The sequence below is a fragment of the Carlito syrichta genome, unplaced genomic scaffold, assembly GCF_000164805.1.
Source record: "Carlito syrichta isolate Samal-C Ts95f unplaced genomic scaffold, Tarsius_syrichta-2.0.1 Scaffold124632, whole genome shotgun sequence".
In the NCBI taxonomy this organism is placed as follows: domain Eukaryota; kingdom Metazoa; phylum Chordata; class Mammalia; order Primates; family Tarsiidae; genus Carlito; species Carlito syrichta.
The window spans coordinates 116,266-139,395 of NW_007068728.1; the positions used below are offsets into that span (position 1 = coordinate 116,266).

The 23,130-nt window shown below is 40.1% G+C and overlaps 1 protein-coding gene across 7 annotated transcripts in view; it reads right to left on the reverse strand.

Annotated features, from left to right (window-relative positions):
* FIP1L1 (factor interacting with PAPOLA and CPSF1) overlaps window positions 1-23,130 on the reverse strand; it is a 73,712-nt gene that overhangs the window by 50,169 nt on the left and 413 nt on the right. For 3 of the 7 annotated variants that reach the window (XM_021707784.1, XM_021707783.1, XM_021707782.1), the window contains exons 2-8: window positions 22,507-22,551; window positions 22,368-22,407; window positions 18,007-18,064; window positions 16,203-16,306; window positions 9,729-9,793; window positions 8,769-8,876; window positions 8,261-8,391 (exon numbers count right to left, since the gene is read on the reverse strand). In XM_021707784.1, the coding sequence (XP_021563459.1) occupies window positions 8,261-8,391; window positions 8,769-8,876; window positions 9,729-9,793; window positions 16,203-16,306; window positions 18,007-18,064; window positions 22,368-22,407; window positions 22,507-22,551 (551 nt within the window). Of the gene's footprint in view, window positions 1-7,892; window positions 7,962-8,260; window positions 8,392-8,768; window positions 8,877-9,728; window positions 9,794-16,202; window positions 16,307-18,006; window positions 18,065-22,367; window positions 22,408-22,506; window positions 22,552-23,130 lie in introns of all 7 variants that reach the window. The other 4 variants (XM_008048557.1, XM_008048556.1, XM_021707780.1 and 1 more) reach the window with 3 other exon arrangements.

The window sequence follows — 23,130 nt, forward strand, 5'->3', positions numbered from 1 at the left end:
GATGTGACATTAAGTACAAGGAATGCTTCACTGCTGAATAAGTATTAAAATTAACCTATTTTAGAAAAGCATTAGGTGAGAGGCACCAAAATTATGATGGGATCAGAATGTCCCAACTCTTAAAAAGCTCACATTCACGCCACTTAATCACTCAACAAACTGTCACACTTTGCACTTTCATAATTTTCCCTCAGATCCCCACAAATAAGCCCTCAACACTCAGCTACAACTTCATATTTCAGGGTTTGATGTAAGGCCACAAAGAATTTCCCCTTCTCTATTCACTCTCCTCAGCTAAGAAAACAAGCAGGGACCCCGTCAGTCACTCTAACCCTTTTCCATTCAGACAGCAAATTGCCACACCACAGTGGGATGCCCTGCTACTGCAAGCCCACACCACTGCCCCATCTTCCCATCACCTTCAGCAGTGCCACTGTCCGGTCAATTCAGCAGATACGATGCCTGGAGGCAACCGTCTGTCTCCTTGACACCTCTTCTCCCTCCTCAGACCATGTTCAGACCAGGTACCTACCTACTCCATCCTTTCTCCAAGATCTGCCCAGCCCTCTGCTCTGATCAGATCCTGTGAGCGTGGCCCAGGGTGTTCCTCTAGTCGATGAAATGTCTTCTTTGTGCTCGTTTGCTTTTATACTCACCGTTCCATCTTAAGTTATCACCAAATTATTAAATTTAAACGAAGCTCAACTTTCCCTACACTTAAAGAACATTCACCACCACATTCTGTGCCCTACTTAAATCCCACCACCCGCCCCGTCTCAATTCAGTCTCACTCTGGTCCCCCGAGGCCATGGCCAAGAGACTCGCAGACACCTGACTCCATTCCAGAAACTACCTGCCTCCCAGCTGATTGGTACTTGAGAAAAAGAACCCCCTGTACTTAAGCCATATAGTCAGATCTCTTACTAACAATGTCCAACCCAGTCCCGATACCTTCACATAATTAGGGTTTTACACTGAGTTTATTTGAAAGTGAGTTCTGATGCTTAAAAAGAAAATCAACTTAAAATGAACGAGGGAGAGATGAAAGTTGGCACTAAAGCTGTGAGGACAGGAAGAAATGAATCTGACAAACAAGTGACAGACAGCACCGGCAGGATGTGGCGACAGGAATTAAGCATGACTCATTCACCATTTATTAAGTATCTACTACATACCAGAAGCTGAGACTACAGAGAGAAACACAACAGAATCCCAGACCTTAGGAAAATACAAACACACAATCAGAGCAATACAATAAATGTTACGGAAAAAAAACCTGTGGGATAAAGATGAGATGGGAATAGAAAAAGAAATGCAATACACTGCATGGAGATGTTGTACTAGTCCAGCTACTCCCCAACTACCAGTCATTTTACACCCAACTTCTGACACATCTGAGGCACCTCACAACAAAGCAAAGCAAAACCACTAATTTCCCCCAATCTGATCCTCTCCAATCTTTCCCATATAAATAAATGGCACCATCATCTACCAAGTTGCTCAAGGAAAGCAAAACAACCTGGGAATTATCGAATACATATCAATGCCCAGCACGTCGACTTGGCCCTCACAACATCATTAGGGCCTCTTCTGCAGCCCAAGTCACCCCTACCATCACATCTTGGCTGTTTTGTTAATTAACCTGCCTCTCTACTTTTGCTCTAAAACCCATCCTCTGTGCACAGCCAAAGCAGTCTTGTTAACATGTAAGACAACTCATGTGCCTGTTCTGAACTCCTCTATTGCTCCCAAGACAGCCAGAGTATGGTCAACTTCTCGGGTCAGCCTGCAGTGACTCCCAGCCCTTTCTCTTCTATCCTTCCCGAGCTCTCTCTCCTATGCCCAGTGACAGTGACCTTTGTTATTATTCTTTTCAGCATGCAAGCTTCACTTTTCTTAAGGCTTCTATACAAGATGTTCTGTTGGAACATTTTCTCCCCACAGTCTCATGGCTTTCTCCTTCTAATCATGTATACATCATTCCAATATCTCCTTGGAGTGGTTTTCCTTGGCCATTACTGGTCTCTATCATGTTATCATATTTTACTTTCTTCACAGAATTGCTCACTGGTCATCACCCAAAATTATCTTATTTATTTTACTGTATGATTATTGTCCACTTTCACTGTAGCCTAGGATCTTTGAAGACAGGAGCCATGTCCAATATAAATCAGTATCCCAAGTGCCCTGAAAACCTGGCATGCAATAAGTACTCAATAAATATTTGACTGACTTTGGGACTCAGCCTGAATGTCCCTTCTTCAAACTCCGTAGAACATATCGTTTGTAACTACATAATTTTGTAATTAATTAATAACAAGGTTATTTAATTAATACCTGTCTTCTCCCATTAAGACAGATAAACCTAGGCCAGGCACAGTGGCTCATGCCTGGAATCCCTGCACTTTGGGAGGCTGAGGTGAAGGATTGCTTGAGCCCAGGGCAACATAGTGAGATCCCATCTCAAAAAAACAGAAAAAAAGAAAACAGATGAACTTCAAGACTACAACATATCTATCATACTGACCTCCGCTCCCCACCCAAGCCTAATACACTCCCCGACATAGTCAACTGTTCAATTAAAATCTGGGAAGGGGGTCAATCCTTTAGGGTCTCCTCCCACTGTGGGAGCTTTTCTGTTCTCTCAATAAATCCTGCTTTAAAAAAAAAAAACTGGGAAGGGAAGTAGGAAGGGGTAGGGGAGAGAAGTGGGAGAGGCAGTGAAAGAGGGTAGAGGCACAGACAAAAGCGTGTCTACATAGGGAAAGACTAGAGAAGACATCAGGAGCACAGGGCCGACTTTACACTTGTCAAATGGCTTGCGTCTCCTGGCTTTCCCTTGCTCCTTGGTTTCTTCACAACACACTCATGATACTAAACGACTCTGAAAATCTTCACCATTCCAGCAGCCTTCCTAGTCAACATGCATCATCATCAGCCACTTGTTTGTCTTCAGATGTTACACTCAGGGTTACACACTCTTAAAATGAGTCTAACCAGAACAGAATGAGAGTATTATTTCACATGACCTAATATTTTTTTAAATGCCTATAAGAAACTGTGTCTGACTTTCTAAAAACAAATTCACGTCAGATCTTACAAATCTGAACTTAGCTAAAGTCTGCAAACTTGAGGAGCCAATTATTCACCCAAATCATGCTACCACTGTATTTGAAGCTATTTTTTAAAAATTTCCTTCTGCCTCCCATCATAGCACCATTCACAAGAATTTAACAACAATATCTAAACAAAGAATCTTTTAAGTAAATTTTGATATATCCAAGTAACAGATTATACAAGGAAGGACCAAAAAATCCCAGAATTTATTTATAAAAATTTATGTTTTATTATTTTATTTTTGAATCGAAGTTTCACTCTGTAACCCAGGCTGAAGTGCAGTGGCAAGCTCACCATCACCACAGCCTCTTGACCTGCTGGGTTCAGGTGATCCTTCCACCTCAGCCTTCCAAGTAGCTGGAACTACAGGCATGCACCACCATGCTCGGCTCATTTTTCTTAATTTATTGTAGAGATGAAGTCTTGCCAACTTGCCCAGGCTGGTCTCGAACCCATAAGTTCAAGCAATCCTCTCACTTAGTCCTCCCAAAGAGCTGGGATTATAGACGTGAGCCACTGCGCGCGGCCTGTGTATTTATTCTTACAAGTTTAAACTACAGTCACCTTCAAATTCCTCTCTGTTTGATGCAATACACCTATCAAGATGCTTTTCCTACTGTTCAAAACATTTTTTAACTTGTCAATTTTGATGCCTTTTTGTGCTTCTGCAGTTTCTTGTTTTGCCTCTTTCACATCAGCATAATGTTTCCCTTTGAGATCTTTTTTTATCCAGGGAAACAAAAAAAATTGTCAAGACAAGATTGGGTGAATAGGGAAGGTAGGGAACGGGACATGACATTTTTTATCAAAAACTGCTGAACACTCAGTGTGGTGTGGGCAGGTAGGTGCACAGTAATGGTGGAAGAACCAGTCCTCTGTCTGCCACAAATCGTGAGGAAACTTTCTCAAAACTTCTAGATAAAAACTTCAGTTAACGGTTTGATCCAGAGGAACAAATTCTGAGTGTACTACAAGGGGCTCACCCTTCAAAAGATAATTCTAGGTTTTGATCTCCCCTCATATATTTATTTTTAAAAATTGGGGTGGGAAGAAAAAAAAAAAAGGAAAAAATAGGAAAATTTTTTTTAATAACTTAAGAAAAACATTTACCCCATGTTAGGGTCAGAAAAGGAAAAATAGAAAACCATGAACAAATTGTCACAGTTTTGTTTTAGCCCACAAGAAAAAAAACATTAAGAAAGCATCAATTTAGGACTTTGGAAGTAGATGAACTATGACTGAGAAGATCAAAGAAAGTCGAATCCTAAGTCAGCAATAGAAAGCAAAGACACATCGATTATCAATGGCAGGATGCCACGAGGTTCAGGAATGAATGCCAGCTCCTGGACACTCAAATCAGCTGGTATATACCCCCTGACGGGACCCTGGACTATGTCTTCCCTAAAAAAAATTAGAAAACCACAAAATGAAGAAGATAAAAAAAGCCAAACAACCCAAAGACACTGCCATTGGGAAATGTGGAAATGCTTAGCCCTACTGAGGCACCAGTGTCACCAAGCTCCAGCCACACGCACGGCTTCTAGTCGACTTCGCAGCAGCCCACGCTCACGTGCGTGCACAGTCAACAATCAGCAAACATTTTGGGAAAGTCAAAGCCAGAAGGCCAAAATAACAAACAGAAGCAATCAACTTGAAGAAAACAGACTAGGCAGGCAAAGAAAATCTAACAGAAACCAACAAACCACCCTCGAAAACACAAGGAAGGAGAAGGATTCCACAGCATCGCATGCATGAACAAAAACATAATGCAACAATTACACAACAAAGAAAAGCTTGCTTACTTGGAAATTAAGACTTTCACAGTAAAAATGAAAAACTAAGTAGAAGACTTGTAAAGCTGAAGCAATCTCCCAGAGAATGGAAGACAAAGAGATAGAAAATAAGAGAAAAGATTTTTAAAAGGTCAGACCCCTCGGCTCAACCTATAATCCCAGCACTTGGGGAGGCAGAGGCAGGAGGATCATGAGACTACGAGTTCAAGACCAGCCTGGCAACCCAGCAAGATCCCATCTCTACAAATAATAAAACCATGAACAAATAAAACCATGAAAAACCATAAAAAAACCAGCTACTTGAGAGACTGAGGTAGGGAGATCACGCAAGCTCAGGAGTTCGAGGTTACAGTAAGTAAATTATGATCATGCTACTACCTCACTCCAGTCTGAACAACAGAATGAGACCTTGTCTCTAAAAAAAAAAAAAAAAGATTAATAAAGTTTAATTAGAGGACTAGTTAAAAAGGTCCAATATCTATCTAGAAGAGAAAAGAAAGAAGAAAGTAAATGAATAATGTAAGAATGTCCCGGAAGTGAAAGGTATGAGCTTCTAGACTGAGAGGGACACTTGAGGGCTTGGTACAATGGATGGAAGCAGACCAAAACACAGAACTGTGAAAGTTCAGAACACTGGTGACAGAGCTCACACAGACACAGAGGGAAAAAAAGTCTATGCACGTCTGCATGTGTGGACAGAAAATACTTTAAGGAGAGGTTGTGGTCAACTGCTTCTTACACATGCATGTTTCCCATTCCCACTAGTCACTTCGCTCCTGCCTCGCAACCCCAACTATGTAAGTACATAATTGTTTTGTACCCAACTGAGTGACCTTCTTTTTATACCCATTAAATTTCATGTGATATTTTGCTTACAAAACCTTTATCATTCTGAAAAATATAAAGGCTATTACCTCGAGAATGTCAGTATCAGTAATGGTTGAAGGAGTGTAATAAGCATCTAGGATTTATCTTGTCTTTTGCCTGTGGTTGAAAATCCATATAACAAGTTGAACACGTCTTAAAGGTATGGGCTGTCTCTCATTTGATTTGCAGCAGACATGAAAAGAGCTCACATATAACTCTGAAGCCCATCCCTCTGCCCATCGCTGCCATCACCCAGGCCCCATCCTCCCTGGAGCACGGCCCAACTCCCTTTGGGTGTCATTTACCTTTCACTGCACAGTCCACCCTACTGCCAGGTCCTTTTCTGAAAACCAGATCCACACTTTGCCCTACTGCCCAAGAACTTTCACACAGCTTCCCATATACATGCCCATGGACTAGTCTAAGGTTTAAGTCTTTCTCATCACGGCCTTACTGCCACCATGTCCGACAGACCACAATATACATGAAGAAACCCATTACAAGGCATCCAACAGATTCAAGTCCTTATTCCTTCAGAATCAAATAAATAATAATGAACAGTCCATGACTTCCTCTCATATAACCAAAAGAAACTTCAGAAGTTTTCCGAAGACAGTATGGATATCAAATACACATTCACAACGGCTACCTTCAAAGAGAGACTACTGTGAAAAAATGCTCAGAAACTAAGTTTAAAAATGGCACCTCTCATTTCTGCTAGAAGAAAAAGCACCACAGCTGATGAACTACTTGAGCAGTACGACAGCTTTTCTTCCCATTGTCAATACATTCAATGCCTAAGTAGACAATATGTCCACAAAGACTCTGATGAGCATTTAAAACAGACTTCATCACACACTTCCAAAACATCAGTAACAGAACGAAAACCAAACACTTACCCGTAGTAGGATGTAAATTAAAAATAAATTCTCTACATATAACTGTGTCCAGCAGAGGCTACATCTATGAATACAGCAGGTGCACTGCCCAAGGAAGGGTTCCTGAGGGCAGGGTGCAAACACAGGGTTCCACATCTAGCCCCCAAGGTCCCTGAACACACAGCCCCACCCTGACGTCCCTCACACAAGAATCAAGTATTAAGGTAAAGAAAGAAGAGTGCACATCAGGCTTCAAGATGAGAAGTGCGAGGATGCAATGCTATTCTTGCACTGGGGCAGTCACCAAACCATGGAATGGAGAAGCCAGAGATCAGACGATACCCAGGTAGGAATACTAATCTCTAAATCTCTCATAGGCCAAGTATTAATTTTATTTTATTTATTTATTTATTTATTTATTTAGTCAGAGTCTCACTCTGTCATCCAAGCTGGAGTGTAGTGGCATGAACACAGCTCAATGCAGCCTTGACCTTCTGGGCTCAGGGGATCCTCCCACCTCAGCCTCCCAATAGCTAGGACCCCAGGTATGCGCCACCACACCCAGATAATTTTTTTATATTTTTTGTAGAGACAAGGTCTTGTTATGTTGCCCAGACTGATCTCAAGCTCCTGGTCTCAAGTATCCTCCTGCTTCAGCCTCCCAAAGTACTGGGATTCAAGGCGTGAGCCACCATACCCGGCCAAGTAGTAATTTTAAAAATCAATGGCTTCATCCCATTCTGTTTAGTTCTTAGACACTCAGAGAACGCCTAAGATTACTGAAGATATCTTGAACTACCAAAGATATAACACCACCAATTTCAGTTTCATAAAGATAAAACAGTAGGACACCTCCCTTACCAATTTTTTAAAGAAAATAAAGAAAGTCAGCCTCCAAATCAGTTAATAAAGATTAGAGCATGACCTACAAAGAGCTTAATTTGTTGCCATTAACTTTTCTACCCTACAAACAAACATGACTACGACTCAAAATGAAATCGCAACATATAGCAAAGAACAGTTTTACTCGGCATTTGTTAGTATAATAGGCTATAAATTCACATGCTTGCAAGGTAGAGATAAAACAACAATCAGCAAATTTGTAAGTCACCAGGAAGCTGAAGGTTTGGAAAAAAGGTAGCTATTTCCACTTTAATCTTGTCCCTTGAGTAGTGGTATGGGAGCAGACTCAAGAACAAAAAATGAGAGCAACCAAGGATAATTTACTAAAATTCACCTTAAAAAGATTGAATCTGCCATCTTGGATCTCTGCACCTGGTGTAACTTCCATAGTACAGTCTTCGGCCTAAGTTAAATAACATATTCCCCATTAAGATACCACATAACTTTTAATTAATAGGCCAAATAAAGACAAACCAGCTGTGGCTAGTCTGTGACTTGAAACTAAGAACATCAGATAATCATTAATATAAAAAAAACTCTGAAAGGGAAGGAAGGGAAGAAACAAATAACAAGGTAAAGACAATGGAACTTGTTATACTATCACATAGCATTTAAACACCTTTATAGGGAAAAGGGACTTATTTGGGGAATAAAAGTGGGCCGGTAGAAAAGGCAGGGTACTCTGGAATAGTTACGCATTACCGTAATCTTATTTGTAGTGGCAGTAACGGGGATCACTTCAAGCCCCATCCGTATTCTCTTCTGTTTCTCACAGTACGCTTTCCAGGTATCTTCATTAAACCCATAATTAAAGTAATCAGAAAGATCAGCACCTAAAAGGAAAACACACCTTTAATGTGCAAATACTTCAGCTCTATTTTATGCAGTGTCAAAAAATATGATAAACTACAAAATATAAATATAGAGTTCTTTCAGTCTCATCACCCCTCCCTTGAGGATAGCAAAAAGACTATAAAATTTTTATCAAATTATTTCCTTTAGAAATGGCATTAAAATAAACAATATGTAAGTCTACATTTAGGTAACGGTAGGCCACCGATAAGATTTAATAATTCAAGTCATTATTACTCGTTTGCCTGACAATAAAAATGACACTGAACAATTAAATTCAAAACTGGTACTCAAAAGTACTTTTCTGATGACATCACACCAAAAATCTTGAAATTAATATAATCCACAATAATCTTACCTGGTTTACGCCATGGCTTATCTTCAAAAGAATCCAAATCTACCTCTAGGAGTGGAACTCCGTTAATGCTTCCAGGTGCATCAAGGTCGACTCCTTTGACCTTTGTTCCTAGTTTACATAAAATCACAAAAGGATGAAGGAGCTACATTAGCAAGAATCTGTGAGAGAACACAGACAAACAGAAAACAGAAATACCTTTTCACTATCCTTGGCACAAACCCGGCAAAGGTTCCAAGCAAAGCATCAATGTTTGTCATAAATAAAAGTGGAGTCAAATGTTATGGTGGAACGATAAGATAAACTGGATAGAAGGAGCTGGTACTTCTTATCCAAAGGCAAGGGATTCCTATAACACAGGGAACTTGCTAACTTCCCATTTTACATGATTGCTGTTATACACCTTGTGAGTGAAAAAGATTTCTACTTCTCTAAAGGGTAGAAAAACAAACATGCAAAAACAAAAAAAGGACTACGAGGCCAGTAGTACCCAAAGTATATGCTATCTGACCCTCTACAGAAAAAATTTGCCACTCTCTGTGACGTATGGTCAATAACTGCTCTTAAGCCAGACTAGGTGGCTCAGCCTGTAATCCCGTGCCTTTGGGAGGCTGAGGTGAGTGGATTGCCTGAGCCCGTGGGTTCGAGACCTGCCTGGGCAATTTGGTGAGACTTCATCGCTACAATAAATAAAAAAATTAGCCGGGTGTGGTAGCGTGCGCCTGTAGTTCCAGTTACTTGGAAGGCTGAGGCAGAAGGATCGCCAGAGCCCAGCAGGTCGAGGCTGCGGTGGCCGGGAGCATGCCACTGCCCTCCAGCCTGGGCGACAGAGTGAGACTCCAACTAAACAACAACAACAACAACAACAACAACAACAAACTGCTCTTAAAAGAGCTATGATGACTTATTCAAGGTATGTGCCCCTTATCTTTCTAGTGATACAACCACAAATAAAAATGTTACCTGTAGTTCCATAAACTCTTCCTCCTGTCTTGATGTTAAGATTTACCGGTGCTGTCCCATAACTCCTAAAAACAAAATAATAAAAATTATCCTGAGAAACTTAAAGTAAATAAGACAGTAATTTAGTCAATGTGTACAAATAAATTACACACCCACACAGTAAGTAAACAAATTAACAGTGACTCACACTGTTTAAAAAAACATTTTAAACTCATTTTAAGTCTGTCACTTGCTCAATAAAAGACAAAAACTATTTTCTTTAAAAATCTGACTCATTTCCATGTCAAAAACCTCCTTGCCACTAACTTAATATCCCACAGTAGGTCAGGCACAGTGGCTCATGCCTATAATCCTGGCACTTTGAGAGGCAAAATTGGGAAAATCACTTGTAGCCAAGAGTTCGACATTAGTGTGGTCCCTACAAAAATTTTTTAAAATATTAGCCAGGTGTGGTGGTGTGCAGCTTTAGTCCCAGCTAAATGGAAAGCTGAGGATCACTTGAGCCCAGGAAGGTGATGCTACAGTGAGCCAGGATTGCACCACTGCACTCCAGCCTGGGCAACAGAATGAGATCTGGATCCTACTCCCCCTAAAAAAAATCCTGCTGAAAACAAACTTCACAGGCTGGGAAGGGAAGGCTAGTTTCTGTCCCCTGTCTTCATGTTCTCACCTCCTTGTTATTAAACATTCAAAAATCCCCACACATGAAATTGCTCCACCTTCCTGCCAATTCCAGTGCCCTTTCTGTCCTTCCTGTGATATTTTTGCTAAATTTGCTTTCAAACAGCCATGGAATACTTGGTCCACAACATTAATTCATTTATGAAATTACTCTGCAAAAGCAGAACACTGCTTGTTAGTGTCAGTGGCTAATGACTAAGAGGAAAAGAGGGAAACTTCCAGGAAGCTAGTAACGTCCCATGTCTTGCTCTGGGTTGTAGCTGCATCAAAAAACACTGAAGTTTATTTACCTTTTAATGTGTAGTAGAATACACAGTAATTAAAAAAAAAAATCTGAAGTTGGACCAACCCCTGTTCAAACACGTTTTGTCAACTATCGGTTGTATAATCTTGACCATGTCACATAGAGCCCATGAGCCTTGTAAAAATTTTCTGTAATATGGGGTTACAGACAGTTCTCTACTTTTCTGTATAATACACACTTGTACATAAGTAAGGAAATCAAATATACTAAGTAAAGTAGACTTACATATTACTGGGTAGGTTAGGAGAGAACAGAGAAAGGGGCGGAGAAGGACCCAATCCCACGGGATAGAAAGACGTGACTAAGACTGAGCTGCAGATGACGCTTCCAACTTCACACTTCTCACGCATATTCATGGAATCTATTTGGTTCTTTTCTCTCAGAGTTCAGCCAACTAAACTTCTGAAGATTCACTGCTTTTTGTCTGCCTAATAATAACAATGCCTTCCATTTTTTATCTCCAAGTTTCTAAATTTATGGGACTTAGGCTCAGTTATGTCAGTACTGTCATTTTTGTTTTCTACTTTAAAAAAATGTAAATACAATCAGATATTAAAATGATTATAGGCCCACTACTAGAAATACAAAAAGTATCAACGATCCCAAATTAAATTATTACTGTCAGGTAGTACTAGCATCACCAATGTGAAATGTTTACTTACCCTAAAGACTGAGTAATTAATTTAATGAATGCTGAGCACCAAAAACACGTCGCATAGTCGCATGTGGTTCTAGGCTAAGGATATGGTTCCAGGCTAAGAATGAGGAGCTGGACAAAGATGGCTGCTGCCTTCATGATGGTTGCATTTTAATAATCCAAGTTTAGCACAGCAAAGTGACTCAGGAGTATCTATATATGATGTACAAGAGTTCTAGTTTCCAAGTCAAATGTACAGAAGTCAAGGATTGTCTCTGAGGTGTCCCCTTACCAAACTGCTAGGAAATATAACATTTCTCCCAAAGGATCAGCAATGACGAGCTTCTTTGCCTCCCACTCAACTACTTTCCATGCCCCATTCTGCCTTAAAACATCACTTTTCTTTTTTAAGCCACTGAGTCTTTATATTCACTCTGTACAGAGAAGCTTCACTGAATGGTAAACTGCACTTAAGCAAATCTGTATTACTGTCCAATAGACGCTAAGGATATCTTAGGTCACTCTAAATAATAGATAATACATACTGCCATTTTCTACTGAAATTTCAAAATAAAAACATCAAATAAATTTATTTTAACCTGCTCCTCCTCCCATATACTCAATTAGCTGTTAATTGCCTTTCCATCTACAACCAATCCATTAACCATGTTATATTCTTTATTTAATTTTTTTTGAGTTGGAGTCTAACTCTGTCGCCCAGGGGAATGCAGTGGCATACTCATGGCCACACCAGCGTAGGCCTGCTGGGCTCTGGTGATCCTTCCACCTCAGCCTTAGAGACAGGGTTTTCTCCCTCTTTCTTCTCTTTTAAAAAAAGGGGGTCTCACTACGTTGCCCAGGCTGATCTTGAACTGCTGGGCTCAAGTGATCCTGAGTAGCTGAGACTCCAGGTGTGCAACACAGTGCCCAGCTCAACTTCTATGTCTTATTCAAATATACTCTTGTCTATCCATCCCTCTACTGCTGCTGCTGGCTGAGTTTAGGTTATCATCTCAACTGGATGACTACTTCAGGTCTATGAGCTAATTTCTCTCTATCTAATCCTTCCCAACTACTGCCACTGAAGTTATCTTTTCAAATAAACTGATCCACTTAAAAACCATTAAAGATGGGCAACCCTCTCGGGTCCCCTCCCAGTGTGGGAACTTTCCTGTTCTCTCAATAAATCCTGTTTAAAACAAACACAAAGCCGGGCTCAGTGGTTCAGCCTGTAATCCCACGCCTTTGGGAGGCTGAGGTGAGTGGACTGCCCGAACCCGCGGGTTCGAGATCCGCCTGGGCAACTTGGTGAGACCCCATCTCTATGATAAATCAAAAAAAATCAGCCGGGCATGGTAGCGCGCACCTGTAGTTCCAGCTACTTGGAAGGCTGAGGCGGAAGGATCGCCGGAGCCCAGCAAGTTGAGGCTGTGGTGACCGGGAGCGGCCACTACACTCCAGTCTGGGTGACAGAGTAAGACTCCAACTCAAAATAAATAAATAAAACAAACACAAAACAAAACCTTTAAAGGCTTCACAAAGGCACAACAAAAACACTGTGATTTCTTCCATCGGTGATCTGAACTATTCTCTTCAGCTACCTTATCCTTCTAGACATGCCTCTATCACACCTCTGCCTAAAAATCACCAGTCCTCCAACTCAAGAGTTATTCAAGCAAATTCAAATGTTAGCTCCAGGATCTTCAGCACCTGCAGGATTTTAGTAACTCTCCTCTCAAAACATAGAAGAGTCTATTCTAATACATATGCTGCAATGAAAATATTGACTCACATCCATCGTTCTCACTACTTCTGGAAAATAAAAGCTATTTTTGTAATTTTTGTGTATTTTCATCATCAATTAATACATTCGAAAACTGCTGCTTCCATGGAATTTTACCATGGAATCACCTACATAGTTGGGAAACCTCAAGGTGAAATTTAAACAATTCTTTTGTATCATGGTAAGATGAAAAAATGTAACAAAAAATGAATTCAACCACTGGTAGTTGGGTAAAGGCACACTATCTTACTACTTAACACCCAGTGCCAGACAAAATAGGTCTTTATAAAGTGTTTATGGAATAAATGAATCTCAGAGGTAGCTAAGAAACTACTTCCCTGTAAAAGACAAATTATGGCCAGTTGCAGTGGTTCAAGTCTGCAATCCCAGCACTTTGGGAGGCCGAGGCAAGAGGATTGCCTGAGCTCAGGGGTTTGAGACCAGCCCAGGCAACTTGGTGAGACCTCGTCTCTAAAATAAATCAAAAAATAAGCCGAGCATAGTAACACACGCCTGCAGTTCCAGCTACTTGGAAGACTGAGGCGGAAGGATCATCTGAGCCCAGCAGGTTGAGGCTGTGGTGGCCATAAGCGTTCCCCTGCACTCCAGCCTGGGCAACAGAAGTGAGATTCTGACTCAAAAAAAAGACAAACTATTCCTACTTTAGGATTGGCTTTTCCTCATGCCTTATGCTATGAACTCATATCAAAGCACGTTCCCCTGAAATCCTATTTTGTACTTTCTAACTTACAATAAACCTTGCTCCTTGAATACATTTTGCTCTTTAAACTTGTTTCTGAAAATTCTGTGCAAAAGTAAACATTTATCAAATTTTCTTTTCTTTTTTGAGTGGGAGTCTCACTCTGTCACCCAGGATGGAGTGCAGTGGCATGCTCACGACCACTGCAGCCTCAGCCTGCTAGACTCAGGTGATCCTTCCGCTTCAGTCTTCCAAGTAGCTGGAACTACAAGTTTCTGCCACCACGCCCAGCTAATTTTTATGGATTTATTTTAGAGATGAGGTTTTGCCATGTTGGCCAGGATGGTCTCAAGTCTCTGGACTCAACAAATTTTCTCACCTCTGCCTCTCAAATTGCTGGAATTACAGGCGTGAGTCACCATGCCCAGCTAAATTTTATCTTCTCAATGGCTTTCCTTCTGTTTTCAAGGAATGTACGTTGAAATATGGAGGTTGGCCAGGTTCGGTGGCTCAGTCTGTAATCCCAACACTTTGGGAGGCTGAGGCGAGTGGATTGCCTGAGCCCGTAGGTTCGAAACCAGCTCTGGCAACTTGGCAAGACCTCATCTCTACAATAAATAATTAGCTGGGTGTGGTAGCGCGCGCTATAGTTACAGCTACTTGGAAGGCTGAGGCAGAAGGCTCGCCAGAGCCTAGCAAGTTGATACTGGTGTGGCCATGAATATGCCACTGCACTCTAGCCTGGGCGACAGAGAATCCAACTAAAAAAAAAAAAAAATTGTCGAACCCTTAATATATGTAATGAGAAATAGGAAAATTCATAAAACATAGTTTCTTATTCTAAGAAGTTTAGGCCAGACACAGTGGCTCACGCCTATAATCCCAGCACTTTGAAAGGCTGAGGCAAGAGGATTGCTTCAGTCCAGGAGATTGAGACTACCCTGGGCAACAGTGAGATATCATCTCTATTAAAAAAAATGTAAAAAGGAGTTTAGAGCTTAAAGGTGATAAACATGTATAAGCATAACTACAATGCATAAAATTAATAACTGCTGTAAAAAATAAAGTTCAGTAAAGTACTACAAAAGTCTAGGTATGTTTAACATTTGCGGGCAATTCCTACCCAAAAAATGGTCCCATTAAAATCCAAAATAACTATTTGTCCCATAACATGCAAATGTAAATAATCTGACATAACAGTATCTAATAAATATGCAGTGATTATAGTTTTATATGGAAGTGTTCCTTTTCATAATCAGTGGTAAAGGTCTACAAGAAGGAAGAACTCCAAGCACTGCTGTGTAAATCCATCATGAAGACTTGCCTTCCCAGAGAAGGAGAAGCACATTTGGAACATCCACCCCACGTGAGTACCCGAGTCTCCGCTCTACCTGCTGCTAGTACTACAGTGTGAACCCAATATGAAGACCTGCCTTCCCAGGGAGAAGCACTATTGGAACACCCACCCCAACGTGAGCATCCAAGTCTCTTCTCTACCCTGCTTTCTCAAGAGTTGCTGAGATTTTAAAATTTGTGAGTAATCACTATTATAATATAAAACTGCCTAAGAAAATTTCTGAATTACCTTTAAGTTTTCTGAAATAAATGACAGAAAAAAAAACAGTTCTACTAATAAAATATTTAAGAGTATTTATGTATATATTGGCTGATTCCAGAAAAGGCTTCTTAATGAACTATAATGAAATTAATGACACTATTTTATGTTTCTAATGTACAAGCTTAATCACATAATACAATTTGAAAAACAAAAGTCATTGACTCTTATTCTACTATTGTAACAAAATCACAACCTGTACTTTAATGCAATCCCTTCCAAACTTTCTATAAGATTCTCTATGTGGTCAATGATAAAATGACAGTCTATTCACTTGGTTCAGTTTATAAAATACAAAATTTGAGACAAATGACCTAAAAAGCCTACAGGATAACCTACAACTTGAAAAATAAACTAGTAAGAGCAAAACAAAGACTTTTGATATAATTTTTATTGAACAAAAAAATTAAGAACCTAAACTAAGGTTTAGGTAGGTAATAAAGTGGAAGAATAATAAATGCAGATGCAAATTATAATTTAAAGTTTTCTAATTCGAACCAAGGGACTTCTATCATTCAATTCTTTTATAAAAACTTTAAATTCAGGAATCAAAAAATGCTGCTTCCATAAGCCTTTACATAATTAGGTAACTTCATTTTAGCAAGCAAATATCTTCATGTTTTGTAAAAGTTTTGCAATTCTTTCTCATCATTATATGATAACAATGGAATCAACCACAAACACTTCTGATACGGTTACACCAGCTTTGCTTCCTAGCTTTCACGTGATTGTTACTTACTTAAAAGTAACTTACCCATACTGTGGTGCTCCGGTTTTAATGTCCCCTATAGTGACATGAACATCATCTTCATCATCATCACTGTCACTATCACTATCATCTTCAGTCTCAGTCACTTTCTACACCAACATAAACAATTATAAAATACATTCAATAACCCATTTTGTCTACTATTAACTAAAAAGAGTAACTATCCTGCATTATCTGAGATACAGTTTTAGAGAAAAAGTTACAAACTCATAAGGCCGCCATGTTTTTCAACTCAGAACTTCGATGTTGTATATAATAAAAAGGCTAAGACTCTGATTGTAGAAATAAAACCTCATCTTCTTTTGGTAAACAATGTCTTTTTATTGTTTATAATTGCCCCTCTTGCAAAGAGGATCTAAGGCAATGAGCAAAGCCATCTACAAGATACAATTATACAAAATAAGTACTGAGAACTTCTTGGCAAAAAAGAATATGAGTTAATAGGAAAACAACTGCTGGGCTCGGTGGCTCAGCCTGTAATCCCGCGCCTTTGGGAGGCTGAGGTGAGTGGATTGCCTGAGCCCGTGGGTTCGAGACCCGCCTGGGCAGGCGAGACCTCATCTCCACAATAAAAAAATAAAATTAAAAAAAAAATTAGCCGGGCATGGTAGCGCGGGCCTGTAATTCCGGCTACTCGGAAGGCTGAGGTGGAAGGATCGCCAGAGCCCAGCGGGTAGAGGCTGTGGTGGCTGGGAGCGGCCACTGCACTCCAGTCTGGGCGACAAGAGTGAAACTCCAACTCAAAAAAAAAAAAAAAGTAGGAAAACAACTGTAAGATTCACAGTGTCATGGTTTAAAAGTGTCAAGTAGTTAGGGAGCAGCTAAATTATTATTATTTGTGCATACCTAAAAGAGGTCCTACATGCAAACAGTTGAGGGAATATCTTGTATACCTCTGAGTAAAAGTACGACCATTTATGAAGGTTTTATTTTGACCCAAGAGGCTATTTTTCTCTAAATCACATCAGAGTCAATAAGCAGATCACACAAGCCAACTACTTTTTCTTATACAATTTCAAAGTTGCAGAATAATTGTTTTCTTCTTTCAATAAGATTAAAATGTACAAATATTAATAGGACTAATGATGCATTCACCTCCTAAAATATCAATTTAACAGACATGGGATCAGAGACTGTCATATACAGTAAGTCCCCTACATATGAACCTTCAAGTGACTTTTCAAAGATGTGGATGTGTTTGTATGTCCAATCGTATACTGTACTACTGTATTTTTTAAATGTTTCATATTTTGTTTTTTCCTTCAATATTTGTATGAAAAGTATTATAAACCTATTACAGCACAGTACTACATAACCAACTATGGACAACCAATTGAACAACTAGGCTAATTTTGTTGGACTTACAAATTGAACTTATGAATGCTCTTTCGAAACAGAACTCGTTCACATGTAGGGGATTACTGTATATTAAAAACCACTGCTAAAAAACCGTAACATTTTCAAATTAAGGTTATAGGACTCAATATTTGCTTTGAAAACCTGGCATTCTATAATCTATTAAAATGATCCATTGACCATTCAGTTCCCTGAAAGCAATAACCCTCAAGTTTCTGCAAATGTTCTATCCCTTCTAAAATCTTTCTATCATTTCTTCTCCTTTGCTAATTTAACTTCTACATCAAAATGCTTTTGATAGCACCAGATGAAGCAGGAGATATCAGAGGGGGCCAGATAACCCAGGCTACTGAAAGTCTTTCTAAGTGAACTGTGAAGTTATTGGTAAAGATTTTAAACAGGGAAGTAACTGGATTACATAGCCTTATGTTACCGGTTTTGGGACACCATTTTCAGCAGCTTCATCTTCAATTCCAGAAGGAGGGTTAGCACTACAAACAACAAAGTAAGCATACGTGTTAGCTACTAATTTTCAGAAGTACAGACATATTACACTAGCATTATTTTTAAGCTACATCTGGTAAAGTTTCCTAAAATTACTGTCTCCACTGGATGGTAAGGGCAAGTATGGTAAAATTTGACTCTCTTACACCTTGTTATTCCTAGTGTCTTGCATTAAAACAAATATTCAATATTTTCAGTAGAAGGCAAATTATTAACCAATTGTGGAGGCATTTCCAATGTGATAGTAGTATATGATTCAAGTCTGTTACACTTTTAAAAATATACAACACCCTGAATCATTTTACTTATCCTTAATCTTTATTGACCATCCACTGCGTGCCAGGTGCCACTGTAAATGCCAAGAACTATGTAACACACACAATTTCCTCCTTTCCCTGGGGTTCAAAGAACTGAAATTTGTGATATGATCACATGGACTATTTTTGTATTTCATTAATATATTCTTCTTCCTGTTACTGTTTCATCAATCTTACTGGATATTTCTTTTTATCCTTTGTTGTATAAAAATAAAATTTCAAGATTTTAAAAAATTTATCTTCAGCCGGGCTCAGTGGCTCAGCCTGTAATTCCGCGCTTTTGGGAGGCTGAGGTGAGTGGACTGCCTGAGCCTGCGAGTTCGAGACCCACCCGGGCAACTTGGTGAGACCTCATCTCTACAATAAATCAAAAATCAGCCGGGCGTGGTAGCACACGCCTGAAATTCCGGCTACTTGGAAGGCTGAGGTGGAAGGATTGCCAGAGCCCAATGGGTCGAGGCTGCGGTGGCCAGGAGCGGCCACTGTACTCCAGTCTGGGCGACGGACTGAAACTCCAACTCAAAAAAAAAAACAACAAAACGAATGAACAACAAAAAAAATTTATCTTCATGCAAGACTCTGATTTGGTACTAATAAGCAGTTACTTTTGATGAACTTTAAAACAACTTACTTTAAGGTTGGTGAACATTGGAACTTGTCCTTTCACAACATAACTGATATATACCAATAAAAAACCTACATTCCCATGAGACTCAAGCATGTCTACGGCATTTACCAACAAAAAACACTCATAATCCTACAGCGACACTGGTTTTTTACATTTCTAGTAATTGTAATGTCAACACTGGGAATTAACTCTCACCTCATTTTACAGATAAGAAAACTGAAGCAGGGTACAGTGGCTCAAGTCTGTAATCCCAGTACTTTGGGAGGTCGAGGCGAGAGGACTGCCTGAGCGCAGGGGTTCGAGAACAGCCTGGTCAACTTGCTACAATAAATCAAAAAATAAGCCAGGCATGGTAGCATGCATCTGTAGTTCCTGCTACTCGGAAGGCTGAGGTGGAAGGATTGCCTGAGCCCAGCAGGTGGAGGCTGCGATAGCCATGAGCGTGCCACTGCACTCCAGCCTGGGCTACAAAGTGAGACTCTGACTCAAAAAAAAAAGGAAAATTGAAATACAAAGCAACTAACTAACTGATTTGGCTCAAGTCTCAGAATTATTTGGTAGCATTTCGAAGAAAAATGTCCAGATGCTGACATAGTTTAGTGCTCTTCATTAAATTTCTGTAATCTGTTTCAAACTTCACTTTCTGTCTGGCAGTTTCTATGTAAATTATTTTAATCTCTACAATGGCATTTTCTAACACAATCACCAATTAAAGCAAAATGAGAGATAAAAACTGGAAACTTCACTGCAAAATTTTCATTGTTTTACTTCTTGATTCAAGAAAACATATGCAGTTAGAATTCTTCAGTACATTTTCTGCTTAAATAAACTGCCAGTTAGCCAGAAACAGTTCCACTTGCTTTCTATGTCACAAAAGAGCATCCTATGTTTAGCCAAAACTTGGGTAGATAAAACATAACAAAATTGGAGACAGCATAATGCAATGACCAAGAACAGAGGCTGCAGCAATGAAACAGTCATCAAGAAGCCGAGGGAAACCCTCACAGCAGGCACCGAGGCCGGGTCATGCCATGAGCCACATCGCCAGGAGTCAGCAGGTTGGCAGAGCTCCTGTACCAGCAGGCCTACTCTTTCAGAAGTTTTAATTTTCTGTCACCAATAAACTCTTAGACACATGATAAAAATATAAGCTTTTTCTGGAAAAGTAAAATTTTAAAGGTAGACTTTTTTCCCCATGGGGTAAACTAAACTCAATTGCTCTCCAAATGAAGTTTTAAAAAGGAATGTAAGAAATGCTGACGATGACACTCAGGGAAGGCAGGAGAAGGCTTCCCCTTCCAACAAATTTCGTGTTCTGAGGAATTCAAGAAAGCTGAACCAGAAAGTAAAGTTTGAGAATTGCAACCAAAATAATAAAAAGTAACGGGATAAAGATGATCTTATTTTTTTAAATGTGTATTTGATTGTGAAGCTAAACCCTATAGTCAATTTCTTGACCAACTGAAGAAATGAGTATAAAAAAATATCCAATCACTTTCATAAACACTAATCTCAACTTTGTGGTTAACTGAGACTGGACTTAGGAACTGAGTTGAATACATAAATTTCAATAATAAATGATAAAATTCCAGACGACACATCAATGAGTGAAAAGAATACAGGACATACATTTGGGTGCAGAAGCTAAACCACAACTCCAGTTCTTCCCAAGCTTTTTCTACTTTCATTTCTCACGTCTTCCCTCTAGCCATTTCTTGTTCTAAGACCTTTATTGAGTTACAACTCACATACAACACCATCCATCCAAATGGTACAACAAAATGGGCTTTGGTATGCTCTTTACAAAGTGCATCCACCACAGCTACCTAATTTCAGAATATCTGCATCACCCCCCAAAGAAGCCTTGTACACAGAAGTGGTCACCAACTCCATGCCTCCCAGTCCCAGCAACCACTAATCTTTCTGTCTCTATGGACTGGCTCTTTCACTTAGCATGTCTTCAAGGTTCATCCCATTGTAACATGTATTAGTACTTCATTTATTTTCACTGCCAAATAGTATTCCACTGCAAGGATACAATACATTTTATCTACCCATTCATCACTTGATGAACACGGGTTTTTCCATGTTTTGACTATTATGAATAATGCTGCTGTGAATACTCATGTACACATTTGTGTATGGACGAATGTCTCCACTGCGCTAAGGCAGGGATCATATAGTATCTCCATGTTTAACCCTTTGAAAAAACTGCCGAATTGGCCTCCAAAGCAGCTGCACCACCATACAATCCCACCAGCAGTGCATGAGGATTCCAATTTCTCCATATCCTCACCAACCCGCTTTATCTTTTTGATTACAGTCTCCTGAGTGTGAAGTGGCATTTCCTCCACTTTTTAAGCCCAAATATTTTCTAAAAGCTTTTTAAAATTACACCCCCACCCCCCACCCCATTATAGGACAAGGAATCCAGTCAGGGTCATGTCAGTATATCCATGTATTTCTTTGCAAGAGTTGTTTTAAAATTTAGAGTAAACTTCTGACTCTTTGTATCTAGCTTTTACCTGAATACGTATATATACTTATATTTGTCTAATAATTTAACAAGAGAAATCACCTTATAACAAATTAACTCCTCTTTGAATTTAAATAAATATAAAAGCACTGCAATTATAACCAAAGTACCATCACACCATCAAAAAATATAGTAAGTTGTAAAAGCAGTTATTTTCAGGGTTCCTTATTTACTTAAAATATTAAAAATTAAGTTAAAATATGTTTCTCAGCCAGGAGTGGTGGCTCATGCCTATAATCCCAGCACTTTGGGAGGCAAAGGCAAAGAGGATTGCCTGAGCCTAGGGTTTGAGACCAACCTGGGCAACATGGCAAGACCTCATCTCTACAATAAATCAAAAAATTAGCTGGGTGTGGTGGTACACACCTGTAGTCCCAGCTACTTGGAAGGCTGAGGCAGAAGGATCGCCTGAACCCAACAGGTTGAGGCTGTGGTGGTGTGAGCATGCTACTGCACTTCAGCCTGAGCGACAGAGTGAGAGTCCAACTAAAAAAAAAATAAAAAAAGTTTCTCAGTAGTTTAATGGCTATCAGATACTCCACCACTGAATTCACTTAAGACTAAAAGTTACTTAAGAGGGAAAAGCAGTCAAACTCTTTGTCCTGTAAGCTACTAGCAAATAAATAGAATTGGTAAAAGATTAGGTCCTGAAACAGAAACAAACCTTAAAGGAGTGAATGTACTCCAAAATATTCTACGTCAAAATGCTGTAATCAACCCAAAGATCATAATGAAATAATCTCAAGAGTTTGCTGATAGAACTCTGTACCACCCTAGCTGTGTAGGCATTGACAGGAAAGTCCACTAACCTGGCATTTTCTTCTTCCGGCCTTTCAACTTCATTTTCATCTACCAAATAAAACAGATGAATGCATAAATAAAACAAAGAAACCACTCCTAAATAAACCAGTATTATGAAAATCTGAAGTGATCATCACAAGCACTAACCTAGGTCCTTTGCCAAATCCCTGTGCACATGCACGTCCCATGGGCCTATAAGCACATCCAAAGTTAGATCACCTTGTCATGACTCAACAAGATACGTCTTTCACGGGGAAGGGGGGGGGATCAGACTTTACCGCTATAAAAAAAAAAAAAAAGCTTCAAGTAAGAGCGACTGACGACTTCTTTGTAAAAAAGCCCTAGTATTCACCTTTCAGAGAGTGTCACGAGTGCTAAGTCTCGCCACCAAAGACAGATGTGGTTACAAAGCCGCGTCCTCACGAAGCCGGGATGCCCGCGTAGCCCTTCGCCACCGGCTCTCCACACAGTCGGGAAGCGGCGTTTCGGGCAAGGTGCAAAGAGGAACTTCCTCACAGCCTCGGGGCTGCGGCTCCACGGACGCTAAAGCCAGACGGGCGCCCGCGCGGGACAAAACACACGAGACGTCTCCTCGGGGCCATGGCCACTTCTACGATATCCCTTAAAAGCCCAGGAGACGCGCGGGGCTTTCGCAACGGGTCACGCCGTCGCCGTCCCTAACTCGTGGCTCTGGAGGCGCGACTTTCAGGCCGGGGGGCCTGGCAGGCGCGGCCCACGCACAGTGATCCCAGCTGCGGGACGGCAGCGACT